We start from the raw sequence: 24508 nt of genomic DNA, 5'->3' as shown, positions 1-24508 counted from the left end.
GTCACTTTCAATTTTGTATCCACACAGCCACTTTCCCTTTAATCCCATAAGCTTTAATTTTGCTATCACATATGGGATGTGGTATTTTACATCAAGCCCAATTTGAAAGTTCATTTACACAACAACTACACCATCCTCATTAATCCTCTTCATCTTAATCAAAGAACTGAATCAAGTTAGTTAAAATGATTTGCCTTTTGCCTAAGAGCCATGGTGTCTTTTATTTATTTGCCCATACTTTTTTCAAATGTCTATTTAATATTTTTCTGGATTATTGTCTCTAACAGTTTCCCCGTCACTGACTGGTTGACTTACCTGTAATCGCCAGGTTTATCCCCCCTCTTTTGAACAGGGGTGTAATGTTTGTACTCCTCCAATCCTCTGGCCTTGCTCTCATTTCCAAGAAGAATTGGAACATTGTGGCCAGACCCTCTGAAATTTCCCCCCCTTATCTTCCTCACTAACCTGGGATGCATCCCATCCAGACCAGATGACTTTTCTACTTTGGGTACTGATTAGCATCCTTCCATCTGCGAGATGATGGGAATGCAGCCTCAGAACTTTGTCAGATAAGATCATCACTACTTTTGATGGCTGAACAAGCCAATTCTTGAAAGACAAAATCTGTCACAAGTACCACACATCAGAGTCACAGAATTGTTACAGAGCAGAAGGCGGCCATTCGGCCCATTCTGTCTCCATCGGCTCTCCAAATGAACATTTCACTTAGTGCTGCACCCCACCTTCTCACCATAACCCTGCGCATTCTTCCTTTTTCATATAACAGTTTAATTCCCTTTTGACTGCTTCAGTTGAATCTGCCTCTACCACACTCGGGCAGTGCATGCCAGACCTTAACATGTGAAGTTGTCCCTCACAGGTGGTGCTGGGATGATCTCTGACACCCTGTTTGCAGGGCCGGCGTCTACTTAAGAGCTTCTAAAATATGTCATGGTGGTGAATTACTGCTCATAGCTGGTGTTGCCATTTGCATCAGTCGTCAGCTAATTTCCCAGTTGTCGTGATTGAGGGCTTTCATGTCTCTCTTAACAGGGTCCTTAAATTGGAGCTTTGAGTGCCCAGCTGGTTTCTTAGTACAGGCTATCTCCCCATAAAGCATATCCTTGGGGATGTGGCCATCTTCCATCCTGTGCATGTGCCCAAGCCAGCAAAGCCACCTTTGCTTGATTAACAGTAGCATGCTTGGCATGTTTGTCCTAGAAAGGACTGCTTCATTGGTGACTGTCTTTCCATGTGATGCCAAGGATGCATCACAGACACCAGAGAGAAGTTACTGAGCCTTTTTTTCGTTGGTGTTAGTTGTCCAGGCTTCGAGTCACTTTGTTGTTTTTCCATGCCCATTTTGTTTAGTCAGCCATAGTTGGTGGCTGCCTTTCCAGTGTGTGTGCTGAGCTGTTCATCAAGAGACAGTTTGTCTGTCACCATAGATCCAAGATAGCAAAATTTGCTGACTGCTTCCAGTGGTGTGGTGTTAAGTCTGATCACAGGCGGAGACAACACCCTGTCCCATAACTGCAGCTTTCTTGACACTGATGGTGAGGAAGAACATGAGACAGGCATGGGACAGACAATCCATGAGCCTTAGGAGCTGGTCGTCTTGTCTGGGCAACAAGTGCATCAGCATACAGACGTTCTTTGATCAGGACATGCTGCACTTTTTTCTTGGCCTTTACTTCATAGGTTGAGTTTCTTGTCTGATCATGTGTGGAGGTACACTCCTTCCATGCCGGCAAGGAAAACTTAGGTCAAGAGAGTAGAAAAAAAAAATACAAAACTGGCTACGATGCAGCCCTGTTTTACCCCATTCTTGATCTCAAAACTGTCAGGAGGTGGAGCCTTCCTACTGAATGATGCTGTGCATGTTATCATGGAAGGACCATCTGAGACTGAAGTTTGGGAGGACAGCTGATTTTCTCTAGCATCCAGTAGAGGCCCGTCCTACTCACAGTGTCAAATACTTTTGAGGTCCACGGAAGCAAGTTAGTGGTATTTGCTGTGCTCTGCACTTCTCTTGAAACTGATGCAGGGAGGATATCATGTCTGTTGTGGAGCTACCTCCTCTGAAGCCACTGGGCATATTCTCTTGGCTAGTAGATGAGCCTCATTCGAATGACAGTGGCAAAGGTCTTCCCAGTGATGCTAAGGAGTGAGATGTCCCAGTAGTTATTACAAACCCCTCGATTGCCTTTATTCTTGTATAACATCATGATGTTTGTGTCACACATGTCCTGTGGGACAGAGCCTTCTCTCCAGTAGAGGGAGGAGGTGGTCATGGAGGTATGGTAGGAGGTGATGCTTTCAATAGATGAGTAGCAGAGGTGGTATTCTGTCCTTTCTAGCTACTTTCCTTGCAGCTAGGGAATCAATGGCCTTTTCAAGCTCAAGTAATAAAGGTGCTGCATCAAGTGCTCACATGACAGCTGTATAAGATCATCTGGCACAGGCAGAGAATTATCTGTCTCATGTGATTATAACTCAGAATAGTGCCCTATCCAGCAGGCCATTTGCTGCTTCCTGTCAGTGAGGATCTCCATCTGTGGATTTCAAAGGAGCAACTTTGGTGCTGAGTACTCTTTTGATGCTGTCATTGTGCAAAGGTTACCATTGTCAGCAGTTTGTACTTTGCATAGACTGATCCAATACCTGTTGGCACAGTACCTTGCTGTCGTCACAACTACCTTGGCTGGCATGAGATTGCTTTAGGGATAGGAGACAGGTTGTAAACCAGGTGAGTTGCACTCTTCACTTCAATGACACGAGTCATTTCTGCAAGACGGGTCTCAAACCAATCTTTGTTCTTGTTTCTTCCTTTGGCGAATATGGTTATTGCAGCCTCGTAGATTGACCACAGAGACATCATGCTTTATCAGCATTATCTGGTGAGCCTGCAGGTGGAAGGGACTACCAGTGAGCTGAAAACATGACATTTATCATCCTCCCTTGTGCATGGAATGTTGATGCATTGGCATGCCATCATGTTTAGACTTGTGTATTTTCTGTTCACCCTGCTACTGACAAGCAAGTGATAAGTGTTATAACTACACTGATGCATGCGGGTGTGAAGAACGGTGAACAGGTTGCGTCCTGTGATTATCAGATCAAGTTGGTGCCAGTGGCCAGATCTCGGATGGCACCTGAACCCTTGTCCCGATGTCTGTCCTGGGAGCAGGTATTGGTAACTCAAAATCCACGCTGTACGCCAAGTTCTGGTAGCTGCTGTCCATTTTTGTTCATCTTGCCAATGCCATGATGGCTGAGGCATGTTTGCCATGAAACTTTGCCTGATCCAACTCTTGCATTATAGTCCCCCAGGAGAAATAACTTTTCTCCGCGTTGCAGATGCTCCAGAATATCATCCAGTGACATAGAAGTGATCTTTGTCTTTGGCATTGGAGTACAGGTTGGTGCATTAGTGCAGATGATAGTGACAAAACCTCCATCTGATGGTAGACTAAGCAATATGAGGCATTCAGACATTGCGGCAGGCATCTGTTATCTGAATCAATCTGACAGTAAAGGGCACTACATGGTTGTGGTCATCACTTTTGCCATACCAGTAGAAGGTATAATTGGCCTCGTGTTGATCCAGTGTCCCAACCCAATCTAGTCTCTTGGAGAGCAGCAATGTCTATGTTGAACTTGTGTAGCTCACGGTTGATCACTGTCTTATGTACATTGTTTGTTGGCTACAAGTCCTCATGCATGCCAAAACATCTTTTTTGTTTCTTTGGCAGACGATAAATGGCTACCCATCAGGATAGGATCCCTAATCCTTTCGTGCCCATAGAGAAAGGCAGATGTTGGTGGGTCAGCACTTAATTGGCTGGGGGCTGCCTAACTTGAGGCAGGTCGTGACTGACCAGTCAAATGCTATGATCCTTCCCACAGTCAGAGGCAACCCCTGGTGCTCTTCACTTATGCAGTTGAGCTGGGCTTATAACCCATAAATGGCTACCTCCCATGTTGGTCCCCTCCCTGGTAAGAGTAAGGGTGAAATGTCCTCTCCATTTGTCTTTTGGCTGCATAGCCTGGGCAGGATTTGGAGTCTGACTTGCCCAGCAAGTGCATCTCCCTCTTGATTTTATAGACTTAATCCAGCTGAAGGGTGGGAGCCTCTACTTCTGCAGCCCACTCAGTTGCAGGAGTTTTTGGAAAGTGCTTGCTTAAAGGGATCACCAACCACCTATAGGGCTCTGCGACCTTTGACTCTCCTGAGCTGGGCCCACAAGGCAGTGGGTGTTATTTGATCCATGACTGGGACCTGGTTGATAGGCACCAGGACATGTCCACATGCAGGTGAACCTCTATATCGCATCTCTGGGGACCAAGGTTCTTCCAAGATCCCTCGCAGTTCCGCCTAGGACAGTAGGGTGCCTAGTTGCGGTTTGTCGCTGCGAGAAGTCTTAGTAATGCAGAGGCTGTATACTGGCAAGAGACTTACACACCCCGCTCCCTCTTCACAGTAAGCTAGCCAATGGCAGTGGATCATGTTATGCATCAAGTGCAACTGCATCAAGGCCATAGCCTACAAGGCTCCGGGCCAAGTGCTGGAAAATGGGATTAGAATAATCCCAGCTTGATGGCCGGCGTGGAAATGCTGGGCCAAAGGAACTTTCTCTGTGTTGTATAACTCTCTCTCTATCTAGTCAGCATTCCGAAGAGATCGTTCCCTCCGCGACACCCTGGTCCACTCCTCCATTACTCCCACCACCTCGTCCCCGTCCCATGGCACCTTCCCCTGCAATCGCAGGAGGTGTAATACCTGTCCCATTTACCTCCTCTCTCCTCACTATCCCAGGCCCCAAACACTCCTTTCAGGTGAAGCAGCGATTTACTTGGACTACTTTCAATGTAGTATACTGTATTTGCTGCTCACAATGTGGTCTCCTCTACATTGGGGAGACCAAACACAGACTGAGTGACCGCTTTGTGGAACACCGCCGCTCAGTCCACAAGCAGGACCCTGAGCTTCCAGTTGCTTGCCATTTCAACACTTTTTCCCCCCCAACCCTGCTGTCATGCTCACACCTCTATCCTGGGCTTGCTGCAGTGTTCCAGTGAACATCAACGCAAGCTCGAGGAACAGCATCTCATTTTCCGATTAGGCACAGTGGTTAGCACTGCAGCCTCACAGCTCCAGCGACCCGGGTTCAATTCTGGGTACTGCCTGTGTGGAGTTTGCAAGTTCTCCCTGTGTCTGCGTGGGTTTCCTCCGGGTGCTCCGGTTTCCTCCCACATGCCAAAAGACTTGCAGGTTGATAGGTAAATTGGCCATTATAAATTGCCTCTAGTATAGGTAGGTGGTAGGGACAGGTGGGGATCTGTTAGGAATATGGAATTAGTGTAGGATTAGTATAAATAGGTGGTTGATGGTCGGCACAGACTCTGGCCGAAGGGCCTGTTTCAGTGCTGTATTTCTAACTAACTAACTAGCCTGCCGGATTGAACATTGAGTTCAATAATTTCAGAGCATGACGGGCCCCCCATTTTACTTTTATTTTTAGTTGTTTTTTCTTTTTTACATTTTTTTACAATTTTTTTTCCTTTGTTTATTTCATTTCATAGTTTGTTCAGTTTGCTTACCCACGGTTTTTTTTCATGTTTGTACTTGCTGCTGTTCAATCTTCAGTTCGTTAACACCCTATCTGTGCTAATGCTTTGTCTTTCAACACACCATTAACATTGTTTGCCTTTGCTCCATGACCTCTTGGTCAGCTATGTGGCCTTGTCCAATCTACACCTCCTCCTTTGTTATCTCTTGCCCCACCCGCGGCTCACTTGCTTATAACCTTTGACATTTCTAATATTTGTCAGTTCCGAAGAAGGGTCACTGACCTGAAACGTTAACTCTGCTTCTCTTTCCACAAATGCTGCTAGACCTGCTGAGTGGTTCCAGCATTTCTTGTTTTTATTTCAGATTTCCAGCATCCGCAGTATTTTGCTTTTAATTAAATTTCATGTTCTACAAAAGATACTATGTAATCACTTGCGCCCTTCTGAAGGAGCAGACAGTTTTATCGCTCAGATGCGTGATAGTACCTGAAGACCTAGCACTCCCTTGGTTAATGTACTGATGAACCAACCTCACTGTTTAAGTCTGGAAATAGGGTTTGAACCTCCAATTTTCTGAGCTGAACATATCACTGAACCAAACATGGCTGTTAGAGAGGAGGTGGGGAGCTGCGGGAGTAGGGGAAGGGAAGGAAAATAAATATTGTCCACATCTTAAAATTCTGCATTATTTGACGGTTAATTTTTCTCACTCCAGTTATACAGATAATGAGTTTGTAGGATCGCTTTACTGATTCATGTAGCAAAGTTTAGAATGTTATGCCCTTTCTGAATTCTCATTTTGAGTATAAGATTTTACTATGAATTCAAAAATTCATCTGTCTGTGCATCTTGTCTTTGGTCAGTCGCCTGAAGGTTTTTAAGGGGAATTTGGAGAACTGTACAGAAGCCAGTAAAATGAGGAACAGGGGAAAGCTATAACCTCATTGCCACAGTTTCTGCAATTTTTTTTGCCAGAAGGAGAAAACAAAGAAAAGGTGCAATTGTATGCAACATATGCTTTTAATTAAATCTTTGCATGGCTACTTTTCTTTTAAGGTTGTGGATGTAGCAAATACTACAAACAATAACTGCTATCAAAACATCACAACGGTGGAACCTGGAAGTATGGACAGCCGTCTGTACATGCTTAGCTTTCTGCCATTCTGCATTCTGTTGGTATACATTCGGAACCTGAGGTACCTGGCTCCTTTTTCCATGCTAGCCAACCTAGCCATGTGCGTGAGCCTCACTTTGATCTACTGGCACATTTTCACTGTGAGTAATCTGAATTTTTTTCTACTTGTGCTTTCTGATGCAATTGTTAGTATCTTTTTTATGGAGCTTTTAAAATATTAATAGTTTCCATGATGCTGTTGTAGAAGTACTGTTTTGTATGATGGTTTTAGAAACAAAAATCGCAAACTTACGGCCAGACCTGGTTCGAAATTTTGCTTTGTATGAGTTCATTCTGTATTTGGACAAATCTAGGCTGTCTTTGGTACTTGCAATCTGAAATCAAAGCCATGTCAAATGCTTCCTATTGTCATGGTGTCAATAAATTGTGTGTGGAGTTCAGTTTTCATACACAATACATAGTAATACAACATTTTTAGGGTTTCCTGAAGCTGTGTAGACCTGTTTCCTGTCACATTGCTAAAGTTGCCCTGTTGGAATCTGGACTGAGCACCAAGAATATCTTGTGGATTTTATAGCTTTGCAGTATATGATTTTTAGAAGACTAAAATTAGTTTAAAGCTGGAAAATACTGTAGGCAAAAAAAAATCAGTATTGTGTTCAGTTTTTCTTACAAAATGTAACCTGTGGGCCTTTTTAAATGTATGACTCTTGAGCTTTACAACAGAAGCAAGGTATAAAGTTGTTCAAGAATCTGTGCTGTGTGCATAATTAAAATCACTTGGGCTGTAGCTAACTGCAAGAAGTGCCCTAAACCAATATGCAGTAATTAAAAGGACTGCAGCTGGAAGCTACTAACTCTGCATTCAGCCTTTAGTGTATCCAGACTTTGCAGTTGTTACGAAAAACCGGGAATATAGAATCAGATTGAAGTTGTGCTTTGTGTTTTTGGTCTTGTTGGAAGATGATCTTTGAGAATTAACATTTTGATTCCATTGTTGAAATGTCATGTGTAGATTGATGTAATTCTAGATCTTGCAGACAAAACCCTAAGATTGGGCAAAAGTCAGAGAGCTTGCATTTGACTATTTGGCATCCATAACGCTAGTGATCCCTGAGACTGAAACCATTGCACAGAGGTCTCCTAGCTACTTGCCTTCATACCAGCTGGTGAGAGTGGATTTGGCTTCTGAAGAACTCACTCTGGTATGCAATGATGCATTTTGTATATCTTGTTTTTAGTCTTTATACTGGACCATTTTTGGGTTGGGTGTTCATCCAAGTAAATTCAGGGCACTTGGGCACTTTAGCCAGAGGTTCAAGTTTGGAATAGTTCCATTTCACAGCTAAAAGGTCAGCAGCTTCTTGACGGATAATGGTCAAGTGTCAGGATGAAGTCCACTGTCCTAGGCAAGTGTAATGTCACTTGACTTCAATCTGTTTGCTTGACAATAGAGCAGACAATGGTAGCTTGAAAATTCAATTTGAGTGAAATGTTGAAGTGGTTGTAGTTTATTTGGGGAACTAAGTTGGAGTTGCAAGGCTATGCTTTTGAGCACCATTTAGCCCTTCTGATTGACAGTACTAGAAGAGCATACTACATTCAGAAGAAAATAATCTGAAGGGTGTTCTTGCCTGTAGCAAATTAAAATTAATGTTCTAGCCTGATACTTTGGTTCATAAATTGTCCAATTGAGTGTGAAAGGGTCAAAGTTTACTTAGTATATAATTTGCACTCGATGCAGTTACATATTTTTGATTGAGTAGATTATCTGAATAAATTTGCTTGTGGCACAAGTCTAAATGAAGACTGACCCATTGAGATTAGCTTTAAGCACTTAACATAAGAGCAGTAGTAGCCATTTGTCCCCTCCAGCCTGCTCCATCATTTGATAAAATCATGGCTGATCATCTACCTCAACTCCACCTTTCCACACTATCCCGAGTTCCCAATAATTGAATGACCTCTGTCTTGAACATGCTCAACAACGGAGCATCCACAGCTCTTTGAAGCAGAGAATTCCAAAGATTCTCAGCCCTCTGAGTGAAGAAATTTCTCCATCACAATCCTAAATGGCTGACCCCTTCTTGGGTTACAAGATCATAAATAGCAGGACTAGTCTGTTCGGCCCCTTAAGCTTGCTCTGTCTTTCAAATAAAATGGCTAATTGTGCCCTTAACTCCACTGCTGGCCTCCCATAACCTTTTGACTCCTGTGTAGATCAGAAATCTGTGTAAATACATTCATTGGCCCAGCCTCCACTCTTCTCTGGGGAAGAGAATTCCAAAGATTTAATGACCCTCTGAGAAGGAATTTCTTTTCATCTGTCTTAAATGGGAGACCCCTTATTAAACTGTGCCCCCTGGTTCTAGATTTCCTCATGAGGAAACAACTGCTCAGCTTCTACCCTATCGTGATTCCTCAGAATCTTCTATGTTTCAGTAAGATCACTTCTCATTCTTTTAAACCCCAATGAGTATAGGCTCAACCTTTTCTTGTAAGACAACCCCTTTATCCCAGGAGTCAGTCTATTGAACCTTCTCTGAACTGCTTCCAATGCAAATAAATTCCTACTTAAGTAAGGAGACCAAAACTGTACATAGTCCTCTAGGTGCTGTCTCACCAAAGCCCTATACAGTTGTAGCAAGATTTCCCTATTTAGACTCCATCCCCCTTGCAATAAAGGCCAGCATTCTATTTGCCTTTCTAGTTACTTGCTGTATCTGCATGCAGATACCTTTTGTGATTATGTACATGGACACCCAGATCCCTCTGTGCTGCAGCATTCTGTAGTCTCCATTTAAATCTGTTTTTCTATTCTCCTCCTGCCAGAGTGGACAATCTCCCATTTACCCATATTGTACTTCATCTGCCAAATTTTTGGCAACTCACTTAACCTATCTATCTCTTTGCAGACTTTGTAGCGTCCTCACTACTTGCTTTCCTGTCTTTTCTTGAATAGGAGTGTTGCATTTTGGAGTTTTCCAATCCACTAGTACCTTTCCAGAATTTAGGGAATATTGAAAGATTACAACCAATGCATCCCTTATCTCTGCAGTCATTTCTTTTAAGATCCTAGAATGCAGGCTATCAGGTCCAGGGGACTTGTCCGCCTTTAGTCCATTAGTTTTTCTAGTACTTTTTCTCGAGTTTTAAGTTCCTTACTCTTTTTTGCCTCTAGATTTTCTACTATTTTTGGGATGCTTTTTATGCCTTCTACTGTGAAGACAGATACAAAATACTTGTTCAAAGTCTCTGCCATTTCCTTGTTTCTCATTCTTAATTTCCTAGTCTCATCCTCTAAGGGCCCTCCACTTACTTTAGTTACCCTTTTCCTTTTTATATACTTATAGAAGCTTTAACTGTTTTTATCATTCTTGCTGCTTTACTCATACTCTTTTTTTTAAGTCATTGTTTGCTGGTTTCTAAAGTTTTCCTAATCTTCTGGCCTACTACTTATCTTTGCAGCATTGTATGCCTTTTCTTTCAATTTGATACCATCCTTAACTACCTCAGCCACAGATGGTACATCCTTCTCATAGCTTTTCTTTGCCAATAGAATGAGTTCTGAAATATCACTTTTAATGTTTGCCACTGCTTCTCTACTGTCTTACCTTTTAACCAACTCTGTCTTCATACCCTTGTAATTGCCTTTTAAGTTTAAGACACTAGTTTCAGACCAAATTTCTGGCGCTCAAACAATGTGAAAAACATGTTATGATCACTCTTGCTTAGAGGGTCCTTTTACTTTGAGGTTATTAATTAATCCTGTCTCATTACACATTACCAGGTCGAAAATGGCCTGCTCCCTCATTGGTTTCAGAGCCTATTGTTCTAAGAAACTGTCCCTAATACACTCTATGAACTCATCCTCCAGGCTATCTTTGCCAGTTCGCCTTATGCAATCAATATGAAGATTATAATCACCCACGTGACCCCTAGTTCTGCAATTCCTAGCCTGGAGAAACATCTTCCTAAAATCTACCTTGTCAAGTATTTTATTTCAATAGATTCACCGCATGTTCTTCTAAATTTGAGGGAATGCAGGCTAGGTCTATTCTATCTCCCCTCGTAGGGCAATCTGCTCATCCCAAGACTAGTCTAGTGAACCTTTGTTGTACCCTCTCGAAGGAAAATATATCCTTTCTTAAGTAAGGAGACAAAGACTCTACTGTGCTCCAGGTGCGGTCTCACCAATACCCTGTGTCCTCCTTCTTTGGCCTCCTTGTCTCTAGAGACAATGGGTAAATGCCTGGAGGTGGTCAGTGGTTTGTGAAGCAGTGCCTGGAGTGGCTATAAAGGCCAATTCTAGAGTGACAGACTCTAATTGTAGTAAAACTTCTTTCCCTTGTACTCCAATCCCTTTCTAATAAAGGCTAACACTACATGCTTTCCCAATTGCTTGCTGTACCTGCATGTTAACCTCTGAATCATGTACAAAGGCACCCAGGTGTGTGTGCCAACATTTCCCAGTCTTTCACCATTTAAAAAATGTTCTGCGTTTCCATTTTTTCCTTCCAAAGTGGTTAACTTCACATTTCCCCACATTGTATTCTGTCAGCCATACTTTTGCCCACTCGCCTAACCTGTTTATATCCCTTTGCAACCTCTTTGCATCTTCCTGACAGCTTACTTTCCCACCTAACTTGATATCAGTAAAATTGGATACACTACACTGTCTCCTCATCTAAGTTGCTGTAGATTGTAAATAGCTGAAGCCCAAGCACTGATCCTCCGACACCCTCCTAGTTACAACCTGCCACCCTGAAAATGACCCTTTCATTCCTACTGTGTTCTATCCTTAATCGTCAATCCACGCTAACCTATCCCCATTATATGAGCCTTTTTGTGTTATAATTTCTAATGTGGCACCTTATTGAATGTCTTTTGAAAATCCAAATACACTGCATCCACTTCCCTTGCTAGTTAAATCCTCAAAGTTCTAATTAAACATGATTTCCCTTTCATAAATCTGACTCATTATGGTTTAAGTGTCCTATTAGCATGTCTTAACAATAGATTTTTTCCTACTAATGTTGGGCCAACTGGCCTTATGGATTTCTTGTTTTCTATCTCCCTCCTTTCTTGAATAGCAGGGTTATGTTTGTTACTTTCTGTGGGGTACTATTCTGAAATCTTTACTTTCTGGAAGATCAAAACCAATTCATCTGCTGTATCTCTAGCTGCCTCATAAAATCCTATGATACAGGCCATCAGATCCAGGAGATTTGTCAACTTTTAGTCCCACTAATTTCTCTATTATGATTGCTTTAAGTTCCTCATTCGACACTTGGTTCCCCACTATTTCCAGAACTTTTTTTTGTCTTCTACCATGAAGACCGATCCTGAGTATTTTTTATATCTCTGCCATTTCCTTCCCTATTTATAATTTCTCATCTCAGTGCCTTGAAGGGACCCACGTTTACTTCCATTGATCCTTTTATATACCTGTAGAACCTTATACAACCAGTTTGCCTCCTGCTAGTTTAGTCTCATTCCCCTTTTTTTTACTCTTCAATTTTTCCCACAATATCTGACCATTCTTTTCTAGAATTACATCTTAACATTTTGGATGGGGAGGGTGTGGTGGAAATTGTATTACTAAATGTGGAATCTTATACACCATGCTTTCCCTTGCAGAGTGCATCATATGTCAACGATCTGCCGCCGGTGGCTGGGTGGAAATCTTATGCGATGTTTTTCGGAACAGCCATATTTGCATTTGAAGGCATCGGTGTGGTGAGTGAAAATAAGTTTATTATATCAATGGTATTGGCAGCCTCTTGGACATGATGTTTAAATTTGATATTACACCTGACTCCTGTATAGTAATTGCCAATTAACTCACTTAACTTAAAACTGTAGTATAAACTAACAGCCACCGCAAGAGAAACTTTTGTTTTAGTTTCACATTTTTTGTGCAGCCTTTCCAACACTTGCACAGCTTTGTACTTTTATAGGTGAATGCCCATGATCTGCATTATCAAACCTGTTCTATTTTTTGTCTGAACTCACTTAACTGCAATGCAGAATTTGCATTTATATAGTACCTTTCGCAACCTCAGGACATCCATTTACCACCAATGAAATACTTTTGAAGTGTAGTCACTGTTGTAATGTAGGAAACATGGTAGCCAGTTTGAACTTGGCAAGGTTCCATGACCAGCAATGCGATAATGACCAGATAATTTGTATTAACAATGTACTAAAAATTTTCTTCCGTTATTGATCCATTAAAAAAAATAGAATTATTCTTCACACTCTCAATACTTTTTTTTGACAGCACCTTCATTCCTAACCTGGTTTTGTGCCTACCCTGTTTTAACTAGTTTCTCACTTTTTTTTTTTCACTGTGCTAATCATCCTCTAGCCTTTGAAAATGAAGGGAGAAAAATTGGGCTCTAGTGCCCATTCTGTGGGGCTTGCGAGGCCTTTTAAACTACGTAAATGGTGTCTGCATGTGCGCATCTGATGGGAAGTCTGTTGGATGCTGTTTTTGTAAAGGGGTTAGTGTGCGCACCTAGTGACTGGCAGCATCCAGCCTGGGCAATTCATGATGCCAGTTGATGTCAATGCTGCCAATTTGGAGATCCACATTTCAGCCAAGATGTATCTTTAACATTGCACAGTTGAATACGATGTTAAATGGCATGAAGGATTCCCACCCTCCCCACCCAGTGCCATTTAAAGGGACCAACAACTATTGATGGTTAGTTGCTGGATCATTTCTTTTGGCTGTTGCTGAAATTTACCATGTGTTGCATGCTTTTCCATACTTGGTTAAAGTTTCAGTAGTCTACAGGGAGTGGTCTGGCTAGTGCTACAGTACTAACTAAAGTAGTGGACAGAAGAATGTCTATTGGCATTCTTTATATGGACTACCAGAAGGCATTTGATGAAGTCCCATGAGACTGTTAGCTGAAGTTGAAGCCCATGGAACTGAAAGAGAGTTGTTGACCTGGTTAGGAAATTGGCTGAGCAGCAGGAGACAGGGACAATGGGCAGGTACTTTAATTAGCAAGATGTGACAAGTGGTGTCTCAAGGATGTGAATTGGGGCCTCAACTATTCCAAATATTTATTAACTACTGGGTGATAAGGTAGCCACATATCCAAATTTGTCAATGACCAGGATAGTTGGCAATGTAAGCGATGTAGATGGAAGCATAAATTATAAAGAATTACTAGATTGTGAATGGTCAAAACTTTGACAAGTGGATTTCAATGTAGGCAAATGTGAGGTCATCCACATTGGACCTTTTTTTAAAAAAAAAACAAATATATACAGCTGGTGGAAAGCTAGAAGCAGGCACTCCCAGTAGACTTGGGGTGGGGTGGGGGGTGCGGTGAGGTGGTATAGGTACAAAAATGTGAAAATGTTATGAACAGGTATGGAAAATAATCAAAAAGGCTAATGTAGTGCTGGCGTTTATATCTAGAGGAATAGAATACAAGGGCATAAAATCCTGCTTCAGCTATACAAAGCCCTAGGTTAGAGCGCACCTGGAATGCTGAAAGTAGTCTTGCCACTACACCATAGTGAGGATATATTGACCTTGGAGGGCATGCAGTATAGGTTTGCCAGAATGATGCCTGGACTCTAAGGGTTAAACTAAAAAGAAAGATTACACAAACAAGGGTTGTATTCCCTGGAATTTATAACGTTAAGGGGTGATTCAAGAAGTTTTCAAGGAATTAGGGGAACAGACAGGATAGAGAAACTATTTCTGCTGGTCAAGGATAGGAGACAGTTTAACAATTAGAGGCGGACCTTTCAGGAGTGAAATTTGGAAACATTTCTACATGCTTGGGGTTATCGTACTTTGGAACTCTATATTCTACAAATAGTATTCAATGCCAGATCAACTGTACATTTTAAAGGAGAGATTGATAGATTTTTGCTGTCCTCCATTACTTAGGGATATGGACAAAGGCAGATCTATCCAGTTAGGTTGCAGATCTGCCATGATCTTCATTGATGGATGGGCTCGTGGGATTAAATAGACTGCGACTGTTCCTATGTTCTTGGTGCCTTTAAAGGTTTGTGCACAAATCAGTTGCTTTCAGATGTGGGAGACCTAGTAAGGCAGCTTCTTGCATTGTACATGACTGGGAGAATGTGCAGAAGCCACACAGAGCAGGACAAACTGCTGGAAAGAGGGGACTCAACAGTGCCCCTTCTCATAATGTCACCTCAGTGGGGGTTAAAGCATGTTGACATATCTGACATATCTTCCTCTCTTTACCCCCCCCCCACCAGTTAATTCCTGTTGTCATCTTTTGTGCAACTACTCCTACAAGAAAAAGGGAAGTGTATCAGTAAGGCATTCAATATTGTTACAAGAGTTTTGATTTGGTATTGAAAACTTAGAATTCTGTGTTTAAAAACTGAGGAAAGGATTTTTCTCTGTGGACATTGATCGCTTGGTGGGTTTGAACTGAATGAAATACACAGACTGCAAGGCACCCGTTCCCAAACAACTCAGCAGTGGATTAACAGGTCAAGATTTATGATTGTCATGTGACTTGATTGCTGAAGTTAGCTTTACTGTTGGATTGTGAAAAAAAGTGCAGACAGTTGAAATCTGACTGACCTGCCTGGAGGCTGGAGAAAAAGATCTCTAAAGGATCTCTTGAAAAGAAATCCTGCATTTGAAATGTGGCTGTGATCTGCCTGGAGTAAGAAAAAAGGCCAAGAAAAATAAAAAGTTACTTCTCTCTGTAGAGGAAGACTGCTGTTCAGAGAAGGAAACTGCTGTATGTCAGAGCTAGCAGATTCCTATTAACTTCATCCTTTGAAAAATCCCTGCCTCGAGTGGTTCCTGTTGCCTCCAGTGTTTTGGGAGATCCTAAAGTCTCAAGGAAGCTTCTACTGCTAGACTGCTGCTTCAAAACCCAAGCAGACCTGTTGCTACACCTTTGCCGAAAGACCTGTGTGATGCCTGCTACAGACAAATTGCCTTGAATGCCTACCCATCACAGACTGTTCTTCGACCTTGCTTGGAGGGACTTGGAGTGGCATCCGACTATTCGACTCTGGACACCTCAACATATCGAAAACATCCTACCAGAATGTGATGCTCAATCATTTTATTTTTTCGATTATTTCTAAAACCACTGTAAACCAAAAACCCTTTCCTCCGGTTAACCATTTCTTTGTGTGTACATGAGGGCTAAGGAAGTAAGGAGCTTTTCATATATAAGGATTTATTTCTTTAGTTAAGACTTATTCTTTTCTAATAGTTAATGTTTAAAGAAATCTAGTTTGATGTGCTTTATTCTGGGGGACAAATAGTTTCGAATTTAGCTATTCTTTGGTAAGTGGGAAACGTTCTTGATCTGCTATACCCTGTGGAGTAGTGAGACTAAATTAACAGTGCATTACTTCCACCTTGGTCATAACAATATGTATGAGTGATGTGGCTGTCATGGTTAAATAGCTGCTAGTGTGAGTTGACTCCAAGGCTTGTAACAATGCTAAGTATGAGGGTAAAATGAAGCTTAGGAATGTTGGGCATGAGACCCAGTAGTGATTGTTGGTAGGTGAGTTTGTGGGGGGGGTGGGTAGTGAATTGATCAATAGGTGAGGCTAGTGGTACAAGTAGTAGGATATGGCATTTGAAGATGCATTTACTGACCTTGACCACTTTCCTCCTCCTCCTCCCCACCTCTTCCACTAAGATCTGCAGTGCAGCATCCAAAAACCTTGATGCTTGCATTCCCCCAGAGATCGCCTTTGTTGATCCGTCGGCAGCACAATATTCAGAATGATCTTAGTACCACCAACAGCCACAATGCACGTTCCCTTCAAAAGGTACAGGATAGCATTAAGTAGTGTTGTACACTAATGATATTGAGCCCCCTGCTGATGGGTGCAGCTAATGAACAGTATGCTGAGCATTGGCTGCTCACAGAAATCATGGAAATGAGCAGGCAGCATGACATTGGTATCCTGTCTGTTGCAATCAACAGGCACAAGTTAATTGAGCATCACAGCCTGCATCAGTTTTCAAGGGATGTCCAATTTAATCTGCAAATGTTTTCATGACTTAGTAACATTAGGAGCAAGAGTAGGTCATTCAGTCCCTCGGGAGCTGCTCTGCTATTCAATTAGATCATGGCTGACCACCTTAAAGCCCATTTTCCTGGCTTTGCTCCATATCCCTTTATACCCTTGTCTAATAATAAACAAGTTAGTTTAGAGGTACAGAAGCGTAGTGGGTTATGTTACTGGACTAGTAATCCAGAGGCCTGGACTAATCTGGATGTATGTATTTGACTTGCACCATGGCACTGGAAAATTTAATTTCAATTAATTAAATCTGGAATTAAGTTGGTATCAGTAATGGTGACCATTAAACAGGGCTGTCATAAATGCTTATCTGTTAGCTGATGTCCTTTAGGGAAGGAAATCTTTCATCCTTACATGGGTCGAGCCTACATGTGGCTTCCAGACCCAAAGCAATATGGTGTATTCTTAACACCCCTCTGAAATGGCCTAGTAACCTGCTCAGTTGTATTCAAGGGATATTAGGGACGGGAAATAAATGTGGGCATTTCCAGTGATGCCACATCCTGTGAATGAATAAAGAAATATGACTAATATGTGTTTTAATTATCAGTTTTCTGTTTAAGGTTCTTCCATTAGAAAACCAGATGGAGAAACCAGACAAATTTCCAGTAATTCTGTATTCAGGGATGGCGATCGTCACAATGCTATACCTGAGTCTAGGAGTTATGGGATACATTTGCTTTGGGGATGACATTAAAGGAAGCATCACACTCAATTTGCCAGCCTGTTGGTGAGTTTTTTTCAAAAACATTGTCAATACTTAACTATTTTGACCACTGTTTTCAGCCTGTAACAAATTATATATGCTGTTCAGTATTGATAGCTATCTTTTTTAAAAATCCATTTTACAGACCAGTTTTAACACCCAGAATGATGCATCTTGTCTATCCCAAAACTCAGCCTCTTAATTTTCAAACTGAGACTTCAGGATTTGATTTGTATTTGACAGTTTTTTGCACATGAATTCAATTGCCTAAAACGTAGGATTCCCCAGTTATTTTGAAACACAATAGTTTACTTAAGGAAAGTCCTTTATTCAGAAATGGGAGCTAAGTAGTTGATCACACCAAGAAACCTGTGGCAGTTTGGAATTTCAAGTTGTTTGTCATCTGTAAAATTAAGTAATTTTTTTCCCCCACTTGATACTGTCCTACTTGTTGAGATGAAGTGTAGTAAGAACATAATAAATAGGAACTGCAGTAGGCCATATGGCCTGTTGAGTCTGCTCTGCCATTCAATAAGATCATAGCTGATCTTGACCTCCACTCACTTCCATTCGATCCCTATATATTAGATTTTTGGGCTCAAAGGAATCCATCAGTCGCAGCCTTGGATATACTCTGAGCATAGATGACTGCGCATCCACAGCCCTCGAGAGTAGAGAATTCCAAAGATTCACAACCCTCTTAAGTGAAGAAATTTCTCCATCTCATTCTGAAATGGCTGTCCTCTAATCCTGAGACTATGCTGCCTACGCAGGACTACTTGCATGCCAAACAGAAGCAGCATGCAGTAGACAGGGTTAAACGAACCCACAACCAATGGATCAGATCAAAGCTCTGCAGTCCTGCCACATTCAGTTGTGAATGGTGGACAATTAAACAACTAACTAGAGGAGGAGGCTACACAAATATCCCCATCCCCAACGATGGGGGAGCCCAGCTCATCAGTGCATAAGACGAGGCTGAAGCATTTGCATCCATCTTCAACCAGAAGTGCCAAATGGGGATCCATCTTGACCACCTCCTGAGGTCCCCAGTATCACAGATGCCAGTCTTCAACCAATCCGATTTGCTCCACGTGATGTCATGAAAAGGCTGAAGGCACTGGAAAATGCAAAGCCTGTGGGCCCTGACAACATTCTGGCAATAGTACTGAAGGTATGTGCTCTAGGACCAGCAGCAACCCTAACCAAGCTGTTCCAGTACAGCTACAACACTGGCATATACCAGCAATGTGGAAATTGCCCAGGGATGTCCTGTGCACAAAAAGCAGGACAAATCCAACCTGGCCAGTTACCGCCTTGTGTCTACTCCCGATCATCAGCCAAGTGTTGGAAGGAGTCGTCGACAATGCTATCAAGCAGCTCTTGCTCAGCCATAAACAGCTCACTGATGCTTAGTTTCATCAGGGCCACACAGCTCCTGACCTCATTACTGCCTTTGTCCAAAGGTGGACCAAAGCATTGAACGCCAGAGGTGAATGTGACAGCCCTTGACATCAAGGCAGCATTTGGCCGAATATGGCATCAAGGAACCCTAACAAAACGAATCAATGGGAATTGGGGAAAACTCTCTGGAGTCTTATCGAGCACAAAGGAAGATGGTTGTGGTTGTTGGTTAATCATCTCAGTCCCAAGACATCACTGCAGGTGTTTCTCAGGGTAGAGTCCTACACTCAACCATCTTCAGCTGCTTCATCAATGATCTTCCCTCCATCATAAGGTCAGAAGTAGGGATGTTCACTGCGCAATGTTCAACGCCATTCATGACTCAGATACTGAAGCAGCCCACGTCCATATGTAGCAAGACCTGGACAACTTCCAGGCTTGGGCTGATAAAATGGCAAGTAACATTTGCGCCACACAAGTGTCAGGCAATGACCATGTCGAACAAAGTACAGCACAGTAACAGGCCATTTGGCCCTCCAAACCTGCGCCGATCTTGATGCCTGCCTAAACTAATACCACCTGCACTTCCGGGGCCCATATCCTTCTGTTCCCTTCCTATTCATGTATTTGTCAAGATGTCTCTTAAACGTCGCTATCGTATCTGCTTCCACCACCTCCCCTGCCAACAAGTTCCAGGCACTCGCCACCCTCTGTTTAAAAAAAAAAAAAAACTTGCCTCGCGCATCCCCTCTAAACTTTGCCTCTTGCACCTTAAACCGATGTTCCTTAGTAACTGACTCTTCCACCCTCGGAAAAAGTTTCTGAAAATCCACTCTGTCCATGCCGCTCATAACTTTGTAAACCTCGATCATGCCACCCCTCCATCTCCGTCGTTGCAGTGAAATCAAACTGAGTTTTTCCACCTCTCCTCATAGCTAATGCCCTCCAGACCAGGCAACATCCTGGTAAACCTCTTCTGTACCCTCTCCAAAGCCTCCACGTCCTTCTGGTAGTGCGACCAGAATTGCACGCAATATTCTAAGTGTGGCCTAACTAAGGTTCTGTACAGCTGCAACATGACTTGCCAATTTTTATACTCTATGCCCCGACCGATGAAGGCAAGCATGCCGTATGCCTTCTTGACTCCCTTATCCACCTGCATTGCCACTTTCAGTGACCTGTGGACCTGTACGCCCAGATCTCTCTGCCTGTCAATACTCCTAAGGGTTCTGCCATTTACTGTATACCTCCCACCTGCATTAGACCTTCCAAAATGCATTAACTCACATTTGTCCGGATTAAAGTCCATCTGCCATTTCTCCGTCCAAGTCTTCAACCGAACTATATCCTGCTGTATCCTCTGACAATCCTCATTATCCACAACTCCACCAACCTTTGTGTCGTCCGCAAACTTGCTAATCAGACCAACTACGTTTTCCTCCAAATCATTGATATATATATACTACAAAGAGCAAAGATCCCAGCACTGATCCCTGCAGAACACCACTAGTCACATCCCTCCATTCAGAGAAACACCCATCCACTGATACCCTCTGTCTTCTATGACCGAGCCAGTTCTGTATCCATCTTGCCAGCTCACCTCTGATCCCGTGTGACTTCACCTTTTGTACCAGTCTGCCATGAGGGACCTTGTCAAAGGCTTTACTAAAGTCCATATAGATAACATCCACTGCCCTTCCTTCATCAATCATCTTCGTCACTTCCTCAAAAAAACTCCATCAAATTAGTAAGACACGACCTCCCCGTCACAAAACCATGCTGTCTCTCGCTAATAAGTTCGTTTGCTTCCAAATGTGAGTAAATCCTGTCCCGAAGAATCCTCTCCAATAATTTCCCTACCACTGACGTAAGGCTCACTGGCCTATAATTTCCTGGATTATCCTTGCCACCCTTCTTAAACAAAGGAACAACATTGGCTATTCTCCAGTCCTCTGGACCTCACCATCTGTAGCCAATGAGGATGCAAAGATTTCTGTCAAGGCCCCAGCAATTTCCTCCCTTGCCTCCCTCAGTATTCTGGGGTCGATCCCATCAGGCCCTGGGGACTTATCTACCTCAATGCTTTGCAAGACACCCAACACCACCTCCTTTTTGAGAATGAGATGACTGAGACTATCTGCACTCCCTTCCCTCGGCTCATCATCCACCAAGTCCTTCTCTTTGGTGAATGCTGATGCAAAGTACTCATTTAGCACCTCACCCATTTCCTCTGGCTCCACACATAGATTCCCATCTCTGCCCTTGAGTGGGCCAACCTTTTCCCTGGTTACCCTCTTGCTCTTTGTATACGTATAAAAAGCCTTGGGATTTTCCTTAATCCTGTTTGCCAATGACTTCTCATAACCCCTTTTACCCCTCCTGACTCCTTGCTTAAGTTCCTTCCTACTGTCTTTATATTCCTCAAGGGATTCGTCTGTTCCTAGCCTTCCAGCCCTTACGAATGCTTCCTTTTTCTTTTTGACGAGGCTCACAATATCCCGCGTTATCCAAGGTTCCCGAAACTTGCCAAACTTATCCTTCTTCCTCACAGGAACATGCTGGTCCTGGATTCTAATCAACTGACATTTGAAAGACTCCCACATGTCAGATGTTGATTTACCCTCAAACAGCCGCCCCCAATCTAAATTCTTCAGTTCCTGCCCAATATAATTAGCCTACCCCCAATTTAGCACCTTCACCCGTGGACTACTCTTATCCTTATCCACAAGTACCATAAAACTTATGGAATTATGGTCACTGCTCCCGAAATGCTGCCCCACTGAAACTTCGACCACCTGGCCGGGCTCATTCCCCAATACCAGGTCCAGAATGGCCCCATCCCTAGTTGGACTGTCTATATACTATTTCAAGATGCCCTCCTGGATGCTCCTCACAAATTCTGCCCCATCCAAGCCCCTAGCACTAAGTGAGTCCCAGTCAATATTGGGGAAGTTAAAATCACCCACCACCACAACCTTGTTACCTTTACATCTTTCCAAAATCTGTCTACATATCTGCTCCTCTACCTCCTGCTGGCTGTTGGGAGGCCTGTAGTAAACCCCCAACATCGTGACTGCACCCTTCCTATTCCTGTGCTCCACCCATATTGCCTCGATGCATGGCCCCTCCGAGGTGTCCTCCCGCAGTACAGCTGTGATATTCTCCTTAACCAGTAATGCGACTCCCCTACCCCTTTTACATCCCCCTCTATCCCACCTGGAACATTTAGCTGCCAATCCTGCCCTTCCATCAACCAAGTCTCTAATAGCAACAACATCATAGTTCCAAGTACTAATCCAAGCTCTAAGTTCATCTGCCTTACCTGTTCTACTTCTCGCATTGAAACATATGCACTTCAGACCACCAGTCCTGCTGTGCTCAGCAACATCTCCCTGCCTGCTCTTCCTCTTAGTCCTACTGGCCTTATTTACTATGTCCTCCTCATTTATTTCAGTAGCTGTCCTACTGCTCTGGTTCCCACCCCCCGCCATACTAGTTTAAACCCTCCCGAGTGACACTAGCAAACCTTGCAGCCAGGATATTAGTGCCCCTCCCGTTTCGATGCAACCTGTCCTTCTTGTACAGGTCCCATCTGTCCCTGAAGAGAGCCCAATGGTCCAGATATCTGAAACTCTCCCTTCTACACCAGTTGCTCAGCCACGTGTTTAGCTGCACTATCTTCCTATCTCTAGCCTCACTGGCATGTGGCACAGGGAGTAATCCAGAGATTACAACCCTAGAGGTCCTGTTTTTTAACTTTCTACCTAACTTCCTAAACTCCCCCTGCAGGACCTCATCACTCTTCCTGCCTATGTCATTGGTACCGATGTGTACTACAACCTCCGGCTGTTCACCCGCCCCCTTCAGAATGCCCCCTGTCTGTTCAGAGACATCCTTGACCCTGGCACCAAGGAGGCAACATACCATCCTGGAGTCTCCTTTCATGTCCACAGAAGTGCCTATCTGTGCCCCTGAGTCCCCTATAACTATTGCTCTTCTGTGCTTTGTCCCTCCCTGCTGAACAGCAGTGCCAGCCATGGTGCCACTGCTCTGGCTGCTGCTGCTTTCCCCCTGATAGGCCATCTCCCCCCCCCTCCCCCCCCCCCCCCAACAGTATCCAAAACTGTATACTTGTTAGAGAAGGGGATAGCCAAAGGGGATTCCTGCACTGACTGCCTGCCCCTTCTAGCGGTCACCCATCTATCTACATGCACCTTGGGTGTAACCACTTCTCTAAAACTCCTGTCTATGACGCTTTCCGCCACCTGCATGCTCCTAAGTGCATCCAGTTGCCGCTCCAACCAATCCATGCGGTCGAGAAAATCTAACCATTTCCCATCGATCAATCATATTACCATCGCTGAATCCCCCGCTGTCAATATCTTGGGGGTCACCATTGACCAGAAACTGAACTGGACTAGCCCTCTAACTGCTGTGGCTACAAGAGCAAGTCAGAGGCTAGGAATTCTGCGGCGAATAACTCGCTTCCTGTCTCCCCAATGCCTACCCACCATCTACAAGAAGGCACAAGTCAGGAGTGTGGTGGAATACTGTCCACTTGCCTGGATGGGTGCAGCTCCAACAACACTCGTGCTCGACACCATCCAGGACAAAGCAGCCTGCTTGATTGGCACTCCATCCAACATCTTCAGCATTCACTCCCTTCACCACTGGCACATAATGGCAGCAGTGTGTATGATCTACACGATGCACTGCAGCAACTCACCAAGGTTCCTTCAACAGCATCTTCCAAACCAGTGACCTCTACCACCTAGAAGGGCAAGGGCAGCAGATGCATGGGAACACCACCACCAAGTTCCCCTTCAAGCCACATATCATCCTGACTTGGAACTATATTGCCATTCCTTCACTGTCATTGGGTCAAAATCCTGGAACTCCCTTCCTAACACCCCAAGGACTGCAGCAGTTCCAGAAGACAGCTCACCCATCACCACTGTCTTGAGGCCCTTTAGGGATGAGCAAAAAATGCTCGCCTAGCCAGCAATGCCCACATACCGGAATGAATAAAGAAAGTCTAACTCTCCAGCTATTGGAATCATCCTTTTAGTATCCACCCTGCCAAGCTGCCTCAATTTTGCATTTCAATGAGATCACCTCTCATTCTTCTAAGCTCCAGAGAGTATAGGAGAGTAGTCTGTAGATGAAATGGGATTTGAGGGCATTTGGGTTATTGAACCAGATTGTGCAGACTTGATCTCTTCCTATTTTAATCACTTTTGTATATCGATTCTTTTTTTGTATCTTGAATCCGCACAGTTAGTGTTCTATTTTATACTCTCTACATCCATGACTGAAACTGCTTATGTAAACTGGATGCCCTATAATGGCAGAATCTGGCCACCGGAGGCTGAATGGGCTTGAAAATTAAACTGCCAGCACCCAACAATAACAACCATCAGTCTTTGTTAGGTGATGGCACTATGTACTCCATACAATTGGCAACAGCACCTAAATTTACCAGCTGGCAGTGGCCTCATGAGCCATTACCTGCATTGCTGGTTAGTCAGTTGTTCCTTTAGACCTGCCATTCAACCTGCCCCCCATCTGAGGCCTACTTAACCAAGTGGTATTTTGCCAAAACAGTATTGTGGTGTTGG

General features: G+C 43.4%; 1 protein-coding gene across 5 annotated transcripts in view; it reads left to right on the top strand.

The window, feature by feature from the left end:
• slc36a1 (solute carrier family 36 member 1) overlaps positions 1 to 24508 on the top strand; it is a 106372-nt gene that overhangs the window by 32288 nt on the left and 49576 nt on the right. For 4 of the 5 annotated variants that reach the window (XR_010976119.1, XM_068043917.1, XM_068043916.1 and 1 more), the window contains 3 exons: positions 6631 to 6849; positions 12350 to 12448; positions 17344 to 17510. Coding sequence is in view for 4 of the 5 variants with exons in the window: in XM_068043917.1 (XP_067900018.1) it covers positions 6631 to 6849; positions 12350 to 12448; positions 17344 to 17510 (485 nt within the window). In the remaining variant the exon portion in view is untranslated. Of the gene's footprint in view, positions 1 to 6630; positions 6850 to 12349; positions 12449 to 17330; positions 17511 to 24508 lie in introns of those variants that run through there. The other variant, XM_068043919.1, reaches the window with a different exon arrangement.

This window comes from Heterodontus francisci, chromosome 12 (genome assembly GCF_036365525.1).
Source record: "Heterodontus francisci isolate sHetFra1 chromosome 12, sHetFra1.hap1, whole genome shotgun sequence".
Taxonomy (NCBI): Eukaryota; Metazoa; Chordata; class Chondrichthyes; order Heterodontiformes; family Heterodontidae; genus Heterodontus; species Heterodontus francisci.
The sequence above is the reverse complement of the archived record's forward strand: the minus strand, read 5'-3'. Positions and strand labels throughout refer to the sequence as shown.